We start from the raw sequence: 18,934 nt of genomic DNA, 5'->3' as shown, positions 1-18,934 counted from the left end.
GCATGGCAAATCTTCTGGGTTGCCAGATGAAGCCAGTCATCGCTCTATTAAAGGGACCAAGTAAGCCCAAACAAACCGTGGCTTCCCATGCTTTCCTATGAGAAACATCACCGTTTTTAAAAATCATTTAAAAATTTACTATTCACTTTAGGAACTCGATTTTTTTCCCTCAAATTCTGTGGATATATTTATACAACTGAACGAGAGCTTTTACAATTTTAGTTGTTATTTTTTTTTGAATATTAACTTCAACAACATGGAACCTTTTGCAAAAATAACCAAAATTTACCCATATCTTGGGCCCCAAAATTCCTTCTCGGCATTTTAATTTACAAAAAATTATGCCAAAGCATGTAATACTTCCATGCTGAGAGAGACACAATGTTTAAAGACACTTGAACAAGCACGCGGTGTTTTAAAAAATCTGATTTTTTTTTTTGCAAAAAACATATATGCAAAACATTAGCATATACACTGAAGAGCCAAAAAAAATGGTAACCTGCCAAATATCGTGTAGGGCCCCCGCGAGCACGCAGAAGTGCCGCAACATGACGTGGCATGGACTCGACTAATGTCTGAAGTAGTGCTGGAGGTAATTGACACCATTAATCTTGCAGGGCTGTCCATAAATCCGTAGGAGTAAGAAGGGGTGGAGATCTCTTCTTTCGCTAATGTTCATGTCTGGGGATTTTGGTGGCCAGCGGAAGTGTCTAAAGTCAAAAGAGTGTTCCTGGAGCCACTTTGTAGCAATTCTGGACGTGTGGGGTGTCGCATTGTCCTGCTGAAATTGTCCAAGTCCGTCGGAATGCACAATGGACATGAATGGGTGCAGGTGATCAGACAGGATGCTTACGTACCTGTCAGAGTCGTATCTAGACGTATCAGGGGTCCCATATCACGCCAACTGCACACGCTCCATTCCATCACAGAGCCTCCACCAGCTTGCACAGTCCCCTGTTGACATGTAGGGTCCATGGATTCATGAGGTTGTCTCCATACCCGTACACGTCCATCAGCTCGAAGCAATTGGAACCGAGACTCGTCAGACCAGGCAACGTGTTTCCAGTCCTCAACAGTCCAATGTCGGTGTTGTCGGGCCCAGGCGAGGCGTAAAGCTTTGTGTCGTGCAGTCATCAAGGATACACGAGTGGGCCTTCGGCTCCGAAAGCCCACATCGATGATGTTTCGTTGAATGGTTCGCACGCTGACACTTGTTGATGGCCCAGCATTGAAATCTGCAGCAATTTGCGGAAGGGTTGCACGTCTGTCACGTTTAATGATTCTCGTCAGTCCCGTTCTTGCATGATATTTTTCCGGCCGCAGCGATGTCGTAGATTAAATTTTTTACCGGATTCCCGATATTCACGGTACACTCGTGAAATGGTCGTACGTGAAAATCCAAATTTCATCGCTACCTTGGAGATGCTATTTCCCATCTCTCGTGCACCGACTTATAACACCACGTTCAAACTCACTTAAATCTCGATAACCTACCATTGTAGCAGCAGTAACCGATCTAACAACTATGCCAGACACTTGTTGTGTTATATAGGCGTTGCCGACCGCAGTGCCGTACTCTGATTGGTTCCATATCTCTTTATTTGATACGCATGCCTGCACCAGTTTTTTTGGCTCTTCAGTTTACATTTATAATGCCTTTCAGCTGTTTATATTAAAATATTGTAGAAATACTTCCAGTCCAGGTAGAACAACAAAAACTCGAGCATAGACAATTTTAGATTTAGAATTCAATTCGAAACTTTTTTTTTTTTAATTTTCGTACACATACCACTTTAAAAGCAAAGTAATAAGTACAAAATAAAGAGGGGAAAAAACAGCCCAAGTGATTATTTACCTAGATACTATAGGCCAGAGATGACTTATCACGGCTCGCAAAAAAAGTTTTTTATTTTTAATATTTTTTTTCTCAATACTACATCTACATAGCGGAAGGTTCGGATGGGCGGCATATATTTCAATCATACGTATTCAATAATATGAGAGTGGAACGGAAGAAGGGTGGCGAAATTTGTACAGCCTACAGGCAGCAAAACCATAAATACACAATGGCGGAAGACGCTCGAGCCTTCCAGTACTTTGAGGCACGGGGGGCGGCAAAATGCTCTTTGCCCCGGGTGGCAAAAATCCTAGCTACGTCGCTGTCTGAAGGTGCTCGAGCACCTCATGTAAAGCTTAAGACGAGCGCCCACGGGCCTCAAACACTTTCGAAATGTCCCGGATCTGTGATAATGATGAACGAAACAAAAAGGCAAAATAAACAGTTAAAAGAAAAAAATTATGAAAATTGCATTTTATTGGAGCTTCATATTATTTTAATTAATCATATTTCCATAGACATTAATGTGATACATCGAAATTTTAAAATAAATTAAAGGCAGTGAACTAAAAACGTATGACGAGTAGAGAGTGAAAAATGATCTTCCCCTTTCAAAAATAAATTAAAATTATAAAAACCCCCTATACAAGGATAAACTTTTATCTTTCCCCATTATTGGATCATGTAGATTACCTGAAGACGCATTAAACAGTCATGGTGCTTAAATTGATTTAGATATTAATATTTTAAGAGAATTCGATCCGGCATGTTAAGTATAGGGAAAAGAGCGGTTTGTTTGGGCTTACTTGTCCGCCCATTGGGTTGCCACAACGGCTTCAATTTGCGTGCCTGATGTCACCTCCTGTTATTCTTTCCTCCATGACACGAATCAGTCGTGGAGGGGTAACGACCACGAGGTCCTGATGACGGCTCTCCATTGAAGAGCCGAAACGCGTCGACCATTCGACCAACAGAATTTATTTGTCTTGAAAACGTAGCAATTTTTGTATAAATTGAAACCAGGCAAAGTTTCTAATTTTTGTGATAATATTATCTGTTACGATTCAAACTCATGCCAGAGAGTTTCTTGGTAGAACTCCTTAATACTAGGCTGACCATATTTCCTCGACAGAAATACGGGACATTGGGATTCCAAATACGGGAAAATACGGGACATCGCCAATTATTGCCAACAATGACGCGAAAACCGAACAAAGTCGCCAAATATTGTTGAAATAACGGAGAAATCACAAATGCGGGAAATGCAGCATTACTGCTAATTGCAGTGGATGAATTCCCCGAAAAAAAATTTTCACTAAGACAAATATGGGAGATTCATATACTCATTTATAGTTGTAGTTATCATAATATAATTTATAAGTTGAAAATAATTTCAATCTTTGACTTCAATAAAGAATAAAAATTCTAGTAGGCTTCATGCAAAATACGGGAAAAACCGGGACACTTTTGCTAAAAAGTCGGGACAGCCAAAAAAACAGAAAATACCGGGACTGTCCCGGGAAATACGGGACGTATGGTCACCCTACTTAATACACTTATATGAAGGCCTCTTATTTCTTGGAAAATGGCGTTTATGAATTTAAATTTTAAAAAAATGGTGCGGAGGAGAATTTGATTTATTTCTTGACTTTTAGAACAAAAAGACGAACGCTTCATTCAATATAAATATTTGGAAAAGGAAATAATTTGAGATAAAAATTAAAAATTCTGAAACTGTCTGGAAATAGGACGTTGACGTCACATGAAGTTCATTCGAAAGACAACAACCACTACGAACTTCATCCTTTGTTTACTTGATGAGTTCAGTGAAGTTCAAGTCGACAATATTTACCGTTACCCCCTCGTTGATCTTTTCTTTTTAGCAGGTATAGAGGACATTAATCATTCAAGTCAAGTCAATTATTTTTATTAAGTAGTTTCTCACCTCTGTGTGTGTTCAAGTCCTACATAAGGTAATCAAAACAATAAATAAATAAACAATTTACCTCATGAAAAATAATCAAGTATATTTATTTGTTTTTCTTTCCGCAGTGAAAACAAAAATTATTCTACACTGTTCAATTTATCCCGCGATTGTTCGGCTTCCCGGCTTTTGGAACAGATGCAGTATGGTTCACCACGACTTTAGCGACTTTTTTCTCGCGATAAGTCGCCAAGACCGTCATAATGCTTCTCTGGGTTGTCGTATTTTTTAACACTTTTCCGGTTTCGTTGGGTGATACTAGATGGCGCTAGCTTCGCCAAACAGGATTTTTCTTTTGTTCACCGCGTTTTTTCAAAAACAAAAATTCTAAGCAGCCGTTGTTCCATTTCCAGCGCGTCTCTCTTTCTTTGATTATTATTCCTCCCTTCTGTAGCTTACGTCATTACAGATTATTACCTACTGCTCAGGTTGTATCATACCGTTTTATTATTTCGTTGTATTTATTAGTTATTCATCCATTGCCATGCCTTCCGTTTTATCGGTTTATTATTTAAAATGAACCTACAGAATTTTTCATGCCGGATCCGTTTATTAAAAAAAGGGTCCGGGTTTTAGTTTTAATGCATAGAATATTTATTTATTCAACGTGCCCGGATTTGTTTATTTAAAAAAAAGGGTCTGGGTTTTAGTTTTAATACATAGAATATTTATGCCCGGAATTCCTTATGCCCCGATCTTTTTATTATTAAAAAAATGGGCCAGGTGTAATTTTTTTGAACTGATATTTTTTTCGATTTTTATGCTTGGTGGTTTCTATTATGTTTTGCACGCTGATGTTTTTTTTTCGGCGTCCGTAGTGTCTGACGGCCTTGGCGACTCTTCGTCGGGCCATCAGACATGTGTGGCGCCAAATAATCGCCAAGTGGCGGACCATACAACATCTGTTCCCGGCTTTTTCCTGAGTGCGTAGGAATTGACGTATCACATCTACAGCTTTTAATGCATCATCGTAAGATGGTGCAGATTCTTCTTCATTTGAACTTTCTGTGTGATTCTATTTCTTCGGAACATGAAGCACTTCCTCTTTGATTGATTGATTCTAGAATATCGTCGTCTTCTAAAAGGGAACAGCTTTGGTATAAGGGACAGGTTGGTGATTTTTGGCGACTTTTTTTTTCGACACCAAATATGCCCGACGATCCGAGAAAAGCCGCCAGACACTACGTGTGCCAGAAAAAAAAATCGCCAGCATAAAAAACAATAAAAACAAATAGTATAAACAAAAATAAGCTCTGGATTGTTTAAAAAATAAAACTGTGGATAAAAATAAATCAATCAGGGTTTAAATAAAACCCGGCCATTGTTTAAAATAAAGCCCGGACCGCTGTTTAAATAATAAAGCGATCAGGGTATAAATAAAATACGGGCACTGTTTAAATAAAGGGAAAAATACAACCTGACCAGCGACGAAAATGTAATCCAAACACTCGGAACAAGCACAAACGACAAAATGGCTGTTTGAAAAGACGCGCTACAACAACTAACGCCGCCTGGCAGAATTTTTATAATTATTAATTGTAAAATTAAATAATTATAAAATTTATTTTAATTACTTTGATTTATACAGCATATATTTTAATAAACAAATACAACGCCACAACAGGCAAATTGTTCAACGAGGTGGCTGACTTAAGAACATCATGGATCCCTGAGCCATTTTTTGGAGGCCCTACCTACTACTGCTACACCACACATGCCCCTCGCGGAACCCCCCAACGAATCGGTACATGCGGGAGTGTGCGTGTACGTGTAGTGAAATCTGATGTGAAGTTTTTTTTTGTTTCTCTGTAATGCTTGTTATGTGTAGTGCTGCCATCTGCCACCAGTTTTTCTAACTATGAGTGAAGTGTTATGATTGAATGATTTATCGTTGTAGGACTGTTGCTCTCTGTGGCGAGACTTTTTAACGGGGAGATCGGCTCGCATTTGCGCCTTGAAGTTGGGAACCACAGAAAACCAACTTCAGCCGACCACCACTGTGGGGTTCGAACCCGGATCGTCGCATCGCGAGTCCGTCACTATAACCACTCGACCCCACAGTGGCAAAAAAGTGTAATTATTTGGAGGTGGGTGGGTTTGAACCCATGTAACCTGAACTCTTCCCATCTCTAACCCTGTATCTTACCAACCCACCACTACAGCAATGTTAAGATTTTTCCCAATTTTTTTTTTTTTTTTTTTGGCATCTCTTGAATTAAAAACCGACATTGCAATAGCTTGCTATTATATTCTGACATTAGATGATGTAAGAACTATTTCCATGGATTATAAATAGAGATGGCAAAATGTGAAAAATCTGCAATTTGGCCTTAAGCAAAATTTTCGGCAGCAAAAACATAACCTTGTTAGAGAGTGATGCGCTCAAGATTTCTTTCCCTAGAATTGGCTCGGATAATTGGAATTGATCTTCTTAGTTCCACCCCTTTTTTTATTTCCTGTGCACAGGAATTCAACTAAATACTTGATCAACCAGGAGCAAACTTCGGAAGTATAAGGGGCTACTCTATACCTCCTCTAAAGTATGTACCTTTATTTTAGTGATGGTAACCTCACATAGGAGTAAACAGAATGTTCTCGAGAGGGGGAAAAATTTTTTCCTTCTGAAGGGGACCGGGTTTTTTGAAGGGGGGGGGGGTGCTTTTAACCTCTCCTTTGCGTACGCCAATGTAACCTCGTTGAATGAAATTTCTAGCATCTATCGGTGAAAACACATATCAACCATCAGACTTTTAAGGAATATGCCTCAACAAGTCCATGGCCGCAGAGGCAAGGGATGCTATTTAATACGCATGGATGCTAGAGGGTTCATCTTTGGATGGAATCAAGAACTTTCGAAAGATTATCAAGTTGATTTTATAGTTTATTTTCAAATCATGTCGTATATTATGATCCGCCCATTGGCGTGTATTGATTGCGTGTGAATTTTTATGTAGGATATATTTATTAAATAAGGTTAGTTGAATTAACTGTTACGTATTGAAACATAATTTGTTAATCCAGTTTTCTTGAATGAATCAAATTTATTTGCTGACTTTTAATTGTAATTTTTAATGTAATTATAATGAATTTAAATCAGATTGATTATCGATTTATTCAGCTGACATTGTAATTGCTATCAATATTTGATTGATCAATCTCCTAAAGTATATTTAACTTCTATATTAGAACGTGAGACTGCATTTATGGATGTTTCATATATTAAAAATCATTGGCGAGGGAATAACTTTGATACCTTGTTTGCCGTATATGTGGAATTATAGAAGAGATTCTGACAACTATCTTTTTTTTCAGGTAATTGCAATTATTTATCCAAATCTGAATAAGAAAACTTCTGAATCTGTGCAAGTTGTCAAGCAACGACAGCATTTTCAATTTTCAGCAATATTGAATCAGACAAGAGACATAATAAATAACAGAGGAGCTCCTCTCAGTTCATATACATTTTGTACATTCTTCCAACTCTATCAAAATGGATGAATCAGCTTCTATGAGATCACAAAGTGGACAAAATGATGTAAATGACAATTCTAGTTGTATTCCAATCCCAGCAACATCTAGTGCAAAGCATTCCGAACCCATCCATCATGATATCTCCCACAGTGAAATTATTGTGCTTACGTGTGGCAGCAACGTGAAAATTTTATCGATAAACTCTGATTTGACCATGCGCAAAAGCTTTCCCACTGACAATATGCTTGAGTGTAAATTTTGTGGTAAAATTTTCTTCGATATTGGCAGATTAAAGAGACACATAAAATTTCACAGTGGAGTGAAGCCACATGAGTGTGATGTTTGTGGTAAAACATTTTTTGACATCAGTCATTTAAATAGGCACAAGAGAATACATACTGGCGAGAAGCCGCATGATTGTAAACTTTGTGGGAAAATGTTTTCTGCAATTAGCAGTCTCAATAAGCACAAAAGAGTTCATACTGGAGAGAAACCATATGAGTGTGAAGTTTGTGGGAAAAGGTTTTCTGATAGCAGCAATTTAAATGCACACAAAAGAGTTCACACTGGTGAGAAGCCATACGAGTGTGATTTTTGTTGGAAGACGTTTTCTGTGATTGGCCATTTAAATACTCACAAAAGAGTAGTTCACTCTGGGGAAAAGCCATATGTGTGCGATTGTTGTGGTAAAAAGTTTGCTAAAACCAACACTTTAAATATTCACAAAAGAGTTCACACTGGTGAGAAGCCGTACGAATGCAATTTTTGTGCGAAAACGTTTTCTGTATTGAGCAGTTTAAATACGCACAAAAGAGTTCATAGTGGAGAGAAGCCATATGAGTGTGAAGTTTGTAATGAAACATTTTCTAGAATCGACAATTTAAATTCTCACAAAAGAGTTCACACTGGAGAGAAGCCGTATGAGTGCGATGTTTGTAATGTAGCGTTTTCTAGAATTGACAATTTGAATACGCACAAAAGAGTTCACACTGATGAGTAGCCATAAAAATGTGATTTATGTAATAAATTCTTTGGTCAAGTTCACAATTCAATTATTCACAAAAGAGTTCACATTTGAAAGAACCTATACGAATGTGGCACTTGTTTTGAAACCGTTTTTTTCAAATCAATCATTTGAATTCTTACTAAAGAATGCACGCTGGGAAGGTACGACATGGGTGTGAGATTTTTCATATTTCAAATCAAAATTCTTTGACAAAGCCTTTGAGAAAAATGTGATCTTGTGTTCATGAATGAAAGTTTTGTGTTTTCTACTTGTTAGTTTTGGATACACATTGTGCCTTCGATTAAATGAACTAACAGGTGCTAGGGGTTGTCTTAAATCTGAATTGTTTTCATTATACATAACATGACAAACGTTATAAGGTTAACCAGGATGGGTGGCAGCAAGCTGTAATTTTTTTTTAAATAATCTTGCAGCCCAGATTAAATATATTTTACTCTATAGTAAGTTGTGTGTGTGAAGTCTTTATATATTAATTTACCACGAATGTGGCACAGTTAAACATATTGCTCTTTGCCATACCAAGGACTTTAAATTTCAAATTCATAGTTTGTTCATTCAAATTCTCTAATATTTTCTGTCATAAAAAAAGTAATTACATCAGATCTTTACGGAAATACTTAGTATGATTTTATTGACATACTATAGCATGGTCTCCCAAACTTTTTGTTCCATCACCCCCTTCTTCAGAAATTTTTTCCTCTCATCGCCCCCCCCCCCCCAACTTAAGTAAGCCCATAGGATCCTATGTTGAATAAGTAGGTTCTATCGCCCCCTTGGGCCATTTCATCGCCCACCAGGGGGTGATATTGCCCTCTTTGGGAAACACTGTACTATAGTATAATCAGATTAATTTCTTAATTAGCAGTAATGAAATAAACTGTGGTGTTGCACTTGCCCCGTATGAAAATATACAATGGGGTAAGTGTGACATCTCAACCGGAGAAAGTATCCCACCCTGTGAAAACTTGATATTCTTTAAGTAATTATAAATTTTTGTCAACAAATTTATATAAACTTTCACATGCAATCGATTTTCGATCCACTACTTGTATTAACAGCATTTGATGTGCATGAAGAAGAGTATCTATGAGATTTCCATATTCAGAAAACACAAATATCCGCATACATGTTATGCTCAAGAAAATTGGTGGATGATTGCAACATTATTTCTTTAATGGTTCTATAATTTGTATCTGATGTTAAGGTTACAGCTCATCCAAGTATTTTTATCTATGATGTAAATGATGCATATATAACCTATTAAATTTGTTGGAAAAAAAAAACTGCTATCGCTCCAAATGTACCGATTGAGAAGCAACTGTTCCATATTTCTCATGTGCTTCAACCATTAGATGTTGCAGTTTTTTGTTGGAGTTCATCGAAACAATACTTTGTTTGATTATTCCACTGTATTGCAAGCAATTTAATTACTACAGCTAGTAGTAATTCGTAAAGTGGAATTTCAAATGTGACAGAAGTTTTGAACACTCAAAATAATGTGCATTTGTTGTCATGGTTTATGGAAATAAAATAAGTTATACATTGAAGGACCGGACGCACCCCGCTTCCCATCTCAAGGAGATATCAAAGCATTAATAAGTTATACAGCAAATCAATATGTTTGAGTAATCATTTTGTAAGAAGCAGATGGAAATAAAGTAAAAAGTGATGGGAGTCGAATGTATGCATAAATTAAATTGGACAATGAATTCCTACTTAATGGCTCTTACATTTCCTTCATTCCATTTGAGCATATGCTCGTCGTTTTACAGAAACCAACCAAAACATTAGCCAGAATTCACAGCCCCTTGAAATTTATATCTAACGTGCATGTCTACAAAACACCTTAATTTTCTTCTTTAGAATACGTTTATTTTTTGTATAAGTATTTATCTTATAACTTCATTGCTTTCAAAAAGTGTTTCTTTCTGGTAGTGTATTTTGTAGAGCTTTTTTTTATTTAACATACCGTATATACTCGTGTATAAGCCGGCCCCCACTTTAGGACCACCACAACCGCAATAAACTGAAAACCCGTGTATAAGCTGACCCCGAAAAAAGCAGTGCATTTTAGAGAAAAAAAACATTTTCATGCAAAATGAATAGCTTGTGGAAATTTACAATAGAAAATGATTCAAACTTTTTAATCCATTTCTTCTGAATTTCCAAGCTCATCCTAATCCATCTGATCATCATAGGGGGTGCAGCATCTTCGTTTTTATCCTCATCTGGGCTGTCATTGCCATTGTCACTTTCAAAGAGGATATCATCTTCAGTTCCATCCATCGCATTACTGATGCAACACTTTTTGAAGGATCAGATGATGATTTCGACGGAAACAGAATTCCACGCCTCATGTACCCATTGGCACACCAGGCCAATGTTGGGTTTCTTCAAGGCACCACTTTTTTGTAGTTTCTTTATCATCGGAACTCATCCATTCGATCCACAAATTTCTCAGATAGTCTTTGAGAGGCTTGTTGATGCTCACATCTAAAGGCTGTACAATCGACATTAGCCCACCTGGCCCCAAAGCAGAATGTGCCGAAATGTGCGACGTACGTCGCAGAACAACCAGTGCTGTTGCAGAACAATCTGGAAGAATTTTAAGAAAAGTGTAGAAAAACGCTATTATGTATATGAGAATTTTTGCCGCAGAACATTTTCAGTCAGCTGAAGTCTCGTTGCAGAACATCGCAAAACATTCTGCTTTGGGGCCACCTGGTATCAAAGCCAATGATGTTTTCGATTTCTTTGCCTCGGCTTTGACATTATTGGTTCCATGGGGTTTGAACATATTCCATACCAATCATGCCAGTTTCTTGAACACTGCTAAAAAAATTACTACAGATTGAGGGGTCAATATTTTCTCATCAAAACTGACCCGAATATAAGCAGACGACCCCCCCCCCCCCCCACTAGAGAAACAAATTTTTCCACAAAAAACCCAGCAAGAATATTTATAATTTGAGGTATGCAAGAAATTATTGTGGAGAGAAGATAAGTATATACTTAATTAACCTCACGCTTTTATAGCATCTCTGGTATTTATAAAATTTGAGAAAAGTTGGTATTACGCATATACCCCTCTTGGAACCACACTTGCCCCAGTTCAAGGGATAAGTGTGACGTACCAATTGGCTTTTCAAAAAAAAAATTCTATTAAAACTATGACATGTTTAAGGAAACAGTTATTTTCTGGATATTATGCTGAGGTGAAATTGATTGCATGATTCACCTCAGCATAATATCTGGAAAATAACTGTTTCCTTGATATCTCGGGCTGAGAAAAAAACCATCTATATCTCCCTCTATGACATGTTTGTCCCAAATTGGATTAAAAATTACTTGTCAATTATTTTATAAACAACACAATAATGAAAACTAAATTTTTCTGCAGCTGTTTTTCTACAGCATTGCCTCAAATTCACGCTTTAATCTTCTGTGCCACACTTACCCAGGCTGACCCTACGGAAATTTTATGGTATACTGCTATGTTTATGGTGAATGATTACTAATGTAAATTACTGTATTGATATTATATTCAGACATATAAATGCTTTTTTTAAGGCAAGATGAGATAATTTTATTTAGTCGAAACCAGGGTTGGTAAAAAAACCGGTTTTTTTTAAAAAAACCAAAAAAACCGGGTTTTTTGGTTTAAACCAGGTTTTTTTGGTTTAAACCGGTTTTTTTGTTTTAAATAGTATTAACATTAAAAACAATGAAATTTCTGAAAAATCATTCAAACTTCTAATAATTAACTGAAATAAAATGGTTATTAATGTAATTAACACTATTCCCATACTAATTAATCAAAAAATATTTCTTACATTTTAACAAAAACCAACTTTTGCAATTTAATTATTTTTTGCTTAACTCAATGGATTACCGTGTGTTTGAAAATTCTTTTAATGTTATTATTAATCATATAATATATAAAGGTTTTTCTCCAGTTACTTTCAGTATACTTAATTAGGAAGCTATTTTGCAAAAAGTAATAAAAATTAGGTGAATATAATGTCTTTAATGAAGCATAAATAATTCAGATTAATTAACAATGATTTACGATATACAAGGTGATTATAACTAAGGTTCTGATTTCAAAACACTGTAAAAAAAGAATGATTGTCAGGATGACTTGAAAATTGACATGAATATTCCTGAAAAAATTCAACTTTATTTGATAAAGGGGAAAAAATACTTAAAAATGTAAAATTAATGACATCATCCAACATGTGGGAAATTTGCACGCAGAATGGAAACGATAGCCAGTCATGGCAGAATGATAGCTTAATTATAGCATTTCACGATTTCATAATTCATGGAAACATCACAAAAAACGAAGTAATTGAACAAATAACTACAACTTACTTAAGAAATGTTAAATATGTTGTCCACCACGTGTTCTGGCTATGAGGTTGAAAGCACAAAAATTCTTGTTCAACAGCAGAATCGGAGTATGCCATGGTCATAATGTGGATGTGCTTGCAATTCAGCTTTATTAAACCAAACGCGTCCCCGAATCGGAGTATGCCATGGTCATAATGTGGATGTGCTTGCAATTCAGCTCTTTATTAAACCAAACGCGTTCCCCCCCCCCCTGTTAATATTCCTGAGGAACTTATAACATATAGGGAATGTGCTGGACCCCAAAGCAGAATATGCCGAAATGTGCGACGTATGTCGCAGAACAATCTGGAAGAATTTTAAGAAAAGTGTAGAAAAGCGCTATTATGTATATGTGAATTTTTACCGCAGAACATTTTCAGTCAGCTGAGGGCTCGTTGCAGAACATCGCAAAACATTCTGCTTTGGGGGTGCTGGAGATTGCAATTCACCAAAGTTTGCAATCTGACCACTGTTCATAACATTTTGAGGTGCCCCCACAGCCAGAAGTTGCAAGGGTTAAGGTGCATCCAGTCAAAATGGGTCTTTATTGCAATGTGCATCTTGATAGAAGTTCTATCCACACACTGATGCTGTGGAAGTGCCGAAATGATGTGGTTGCACAAAATAGATCATACTGCTGGCCAAGTACAGCATCATCTACTTGCACATTTTGCACGTTTTTCTTTTGCGAAAGAAACTTCCATTGCTTCAGGAGTATCCATGCAAATTTTCAAGTCATTCCGATCAGTACTTATTATACAGTTTTGGAACCTTAAATTATAATCACGCTGTATATAGCTGATTATTTTTCATAAATCTGTTACTACTATACAGTAGAACCTTGATTAACTAGGCTTAACAGTGTGTGTGTGAAAGTATAAAAAAAAACAACTATTGAATATTAAGACTGGGAGATATACAGTAGGAGATGTGCTACTTCTTATGGGAAAGAAAATGAAAATATATGTGAGGTAATGTAACAACTAGTACACTAGTCTTTAACCTTTAAGGACAGCTGGTGTCTTTATTGGATTATAGAACCACCTGCCCCTAGCATGATGGTGTCACTACTGTAGCTGCTTCTTTGTGAAGGGAAAAAGAAACCCTGTGAGATAATATACCACTACATTTGAATGTGTGATGCAATCCTTATTCATGAATTTGCTAAAGATAGAGCATCAGAATGTAGCCAAAGGTTAGAAAATGTTGTAAGAATGAGAAATTTTGGCTTTTATATATAACTTTAAATGACTAAGATACTTCATATGAAAAATCTATATATATTCTGGCCACTTTTATGAGACTTTTTGAAAAAAACCACTTATAAAATCTTATGTCATTTAAAGATATACCATCAGAATGTACCCCAAGGATATAAAATGTGGTAAAAATGAAGCATTTTGGCTAATAATGAATCAATATGATATTTTTCAAGGAAAAAAAATGATATTTAGGCAACTTTTATTTGATTTTTTGAAAAAAACCAAAGTGGTTTTTTAAAAAAAAACCACTTTTCAAGTTAAAAAACCAAGGTTTAAACGTGAGTTTAACATGGTTTAAACCATGGTTTAAACCATAACGTGGTTTAAACCAAACAACCCTGGTCGAAACACAAACAAAACATTTAGGGACAAGCAATTTTTTTTATGACTTGATAACTTTGTTCTCTATATAAAGTAATATAGAGTTATATTAAAGGGACAGACAGTCAGAAATTAATGAACGGTTCATTTACTTCACACTTTCAGGAAACCAATTGCCGTATTCCTACGCATAATCTGGCATGCAAATAAATTGAGCGACACCAGATAAAACAAGGTTCGGATATGATTTAACATTTGATATTAAATTGACTTCAGCTTATTAATCACTTTTTTGTGTCACCTATATGAATGCACTCAACCCTCTGCTTACGGACGTTTCAATTTGTGGGGGGAAAAATTGGCATATGAACTCATCTTGGTTTATGCACGCGTAAGCCGGAAATAATATAGACTGAATCCGAATGAAAAGTAAAACCAATTGAAGTTCTAAGGACATGTGGCAATTTTTTCTCTCCCAAATACGACTCCTGTTATCCAGCCCATGGACCAACAGGTCATTAAAAACTTTAGGAAGATTTACATCAAAGATCTATTTCAGTGATGTGGTGATGTTTTGCAAAAATATCTGAGCACGGTCGCCCAGGTCTAAGATACTTCCCTAAAGTATCGAAGAATGTTTAGAGGAGTTCGATGTTCCTCCTTGTTAGAATTTTCCTTGACACGGATACAACAGAAACGGCAATATGACCACAGAAAAAGATTGCAACCGCAGGGAGTCCCAGATCAATGGGATTAATACACAAACCTCTTGGTGAGCATAAAAAAAATATGGCGCTTGGAATCTCCAATACATTGGAGGTCCTGGACTATAAAAAGGTAAGACAACACAAAGAAATTCATAAAACAGAAAGTTTCACCAAATGCCATTGTTACAACAGGAATAATTAAAAATCCTAGTTCTTAAATTTATTCTGTTCAAAATAATCGCGGACTTCCGATAAAATCAGAAAAGTTCAAGGTTTGATATGATTCTCACACCATCTACTCAGATGTTATAATATTTTTATTTGGAATTTACAGAAAATGCTGTTTTCCTAGATACCTATCACTCCAATGCAGCTGCTGTATAGCAAAACTATTTTTTCAATGGTTCTTCAAATTCAAATAACTCCACAAATACGTGGAGCAGGTCGTTGAAAATTTGTGTATTCTCATATCTTGGCACCAGCTGCACGTGTGCCGAATTTGAAAAAATATGAGTCGGTCATACAACCTTTGGTTGTGTGAGTTGCTGTGGAATAAGTCAACTGCATCTCCAACTCTTTCTGACTTGAATTTCCTTCTCCGCTTGAAGCGTTGCTTGTTCCCTTTGATCTTGGCACTTAGTCCAAAATTCTCTCATTGATGAAAGTTAGCAGGAATTCTTTCATAAAGTCCTCATCATAATCATCATGGCTGACTATGGCAGATTTTAATTGAAGGACTGTCATGTCGGTTGGCACAGCTACTCCCAATGCTTGAGCTAGAACGATGAGGTCTAGCTTCTTTCCTTTTGCTACGTAAGCCATATTATATAAATATAATATATTATACTAATAAACCGTTTCAATTACAATAAGAAAATAGACACCTTTGAGACGTGCTAAGTGACATAAAAAAACAAACATCAGACTAACACTTTCGCGAATTTGGAAACAACTGATGCAATGAATTGCTTTTGAGGTTGAAAATGAACATCGGATGAAAATTTTCACTTGCCAATTGGTAGGTACGTTCAGGCTGAACGTTGACGATTTACCTTGGGTTGAAAAAAATGTCATCTTTCACGTTGGGTGCCAGATTGTGTGTTGTTTGAAATATAATTTATTTAAGCAAAACACAAATTACATCAGAGAGATAACAGCGCCCACAATACAACAGCATGGCGTGGATGCTATGACACCAACTTTTTTTCGTCAAACACACTCGACTGCTCTGCCCATGAGAGTGAATCTCTGACACTACCTATAATTCCTGATACCGGTCGGGCATGACTGTTATAATTTTTCTTTCAGATGAGTTTCCATATTAAATGCAGTGCCTCAGAAATCATATAAAAGTTTAGGAGCCAAGTGAATCACTTATAATGAAAAATGTATTCAAAATATTCTGATTTTTAGGACTTAGTCATCCTTCTCCATATTAGAACATGGCTTGACAAATCACTAAAAAAATTTAGTCGCTAGCAAATTTCTCGAGGAGCCAAACATTTTTTTCTTTTCAAGAGAAATAGCTCAAAAAAACAACATTTCTCTCAACTATACAGGTCATGGCAACCCCTTTCTATGTTGGTAGATAAGCTTATATGAATTCCAAACAATTTTGTGTTGCACTGGCTCCAATATAGTAACCACATGTAAAAAATCTCGGCCCCAATCCCAATTTTATAGTCACCATTGAGACCTACCGCTTGTGAAATCCTGTTGATGGGCAGACATAAATTTAAAAAAAAAAAATGCACGTACAAAAATTTTGGTGCAAGTCGGTTATTGGGACAACAACCAATTGCCAATGAAAAAATAATTCTCATTTGCTATTATTTTTGACAATTTAAGGGTCGCATCTTAAACCACCACCACTGGGATGAATAGTGATTTAGTCTAACATTCTGCAAATGTTTTGACCAAATATCAATCAATCTTCCTGTAATTCACTTCAATTATGAATGAAACTGGTGTTTGTAATTGACAATAAAATTATCGGTAATTTCAAATGATTTATATTGAATTATAATTATGCAGTCAATTAATTAAATAAATATTATACAAAAAAAAAAACACCTGGTAATCGAGAAATATTATTAATGCCATTATTTACTGACAATAAAATTTAACGATGATACATTGTATTTTAATATTACTTGAAAAATTAATTTCTTTTTTCAACACTTATTACAATTTTACATCTTGGTAAGAAAATATCAACATTATTATTTACTCCAAACTAGTAAATGCATCATAAAATTTACATCTTATTTCCATATTTTTCTTCTTTGGTTGTTCTTTGTCCCTTTTTCAGCAGCTCAATACGTATCTTGTGTGGGTTTTTCACAGAAAAGGATATACACCATATAATGAAATATAATCAGTAAATTTTTATTTTATGGGAAATTACAATATAATTTTTTAAAATTTATTTGTATGTGTGTTGACTAGATTTGCACAGATATTCGGCCGAATACCTGAGTATTATTTGGCTGAACCGAATATTCAGCAAATACCAAGTAGTAGCCAGATATTTTTCCCATCTTTAATCACAAACCACAAATAAGAATGCCAGACTACTAATAAACAGTGCTCTGATGGTCATCTCCATACCAAATTTCAGAATAATGATAGTTTTCACAAACCATGAACTCCTTTAAATACATAAGCCAGAGATTGACAAATTTTAAGAGAAATGTTGCAACCAATTATATTTTTATGAGCAAAAAAACCTAAAATCATGTACTTTTTCAGGACTTTTTTCCACGGTGGTAGATGCGCTCACATAATTGTCAAAAACCTTGAGTTGTCCCTCAACTCTAATTTAGTTATAGGCTTCATGTATTATTTAGGTTCCATGGTCAGTTTCTGAGTTGCAGCGGTGAAGTGTGATTTTTTAATCCCTGATATGAAGCACATCTTTTCATAAGAGGCCTAGTATTTGGATAAGATCATCACGATTTTTGTAATACTCGCTAGAATCATGAAACTTAGGTTCTTTCAGCCTTTGGCACTTTTGAACGAATATCTTGAAGAAACCCTGATGAACAGAATCTTTCTCAATCTCCAACACTTCAAGTTTGGGACATGGATTAAAGTCTAATAAAATTTGGAGTACACTAGTGATATCACATCGAAGTCCCAAAATTCTGAGATGTAACAAGGTATGCTTCCACTTGTCGACTGCCTGTTCCAGAGTCACCAAATTCACATCCTTATCATTTTCGAGCGATACGTCAAGAAATTTGACTTTATCAGATGGGATCTGCGAGACATCGCTAAAAATAAAATTTCTATTCCAACCTAATTTTAAATATTGCAAATTTTTTGAATTATTTAGTAGACTGCACACGTCCAATCCACGGAAATCACAATATAAGGCCTTGAACATTGTCAAATCTTTGAACCCAGAGCAATCATTTCTACCTGTGGTAACAAGCTTACATTTCCATAGCTGCAGTTTTCGTAATCGAGGGCATCCACTCAAAATTTTGTAAATCGGAAACTCAGAACCCACAATCTGCCACACAAATACTTCAAGCGACGCGCATTTAGCAGCGATTTCTGTTATCAGCTGTTCGCTGTCCTTTATTTTACAAATAGCAAAGCTTAGATGTTTCAGTTTCGGTCCACATACGGTGAGGATCGGGTCCAGCGCTTCCAGCGTTATTGGCCTGAGTTTGAAACTGTTGGAGCATTTCATATGCAAACGTTCCAAATTCGGGCAGAGTTCGGCCACGATCCTCATCGTATTTGCGTCGATGACGCTGTGCGAAATTTCAAGAGATCTGAGGTCGCGGATGTTTGACAGCACGGCCGATAGACAGTTGGTGTCGATCGAAACTTGGCGACAACGAGGGGTGGAACCTCGTACTTTCAGGCTCCGGGTATGGTGGAGCAATCCCCTCTTGGAGAGAGACAGTACGTAGTTCCAGT

The 18,934-nt window shown here is 36.2% G+C and overlaps 1 protein-coding gene across 2 annotated transcripts; it reads left to right on the top strand.

Annotated features, from left to right (window-relative positions):
- The first annotated feature begins 3,648 nt into the window (after window positions 1–3,648).
- Window positions 3,649–8,759, top strand: LOC149065045 (uncharacterized). 2 transcript variants are annotated; one of them, XM_089254542.1, is made up of 2 exons: window positions 3,649–3,810; window positions 7,134–8,759. In XM_089254542.1, exon 2 carries the CDS (start codon window positions 7,312–7,314, stop codon window positions 8,290–8,292), a length of 981 nt encoding a protein of 326 aa, XP_089110668.1. In that variant the 5' UTR covers window positions 3,649–3,810; window positions 7,134–7,311; the 3' UTR covers window positions 8,293–8,759. The 2 variants fall into 2 exon arrangements, with proteins under 2 accessions (XP_089110668.1, XP_089110669.1); XM_089254543.1 differs by lacking the exon at window positions 3,649–3,810 and adding an exon at window positions 4,228–4,249.
- The last annotated feature ends 10,175 nt before the right edge of the window (window positions 8,760–18,934 follow it).

This window comes from Pholcus phalangioides, unplaced genomic scaffold, assembly GCF_987345545.1.
Source record: "Pholcus phalangioides strain wild (caught in Gottingen) unplaced genomic scaffold, Ppha-v1.0 ptg000041l_1, whole genome shotgun sequence".
In the NCBI taxonomy this organism is placed as follows: Eukaryota; Metazoa; Arthropoda; class Arachnida; order Araneae; family Pholcidae; genus Pholcus; species Pholcus phalangioides.
Note: the sequence above shows the minus strand (reverse complement) of the source record. Positions and strands in the feature narration are given on the sequence as shown.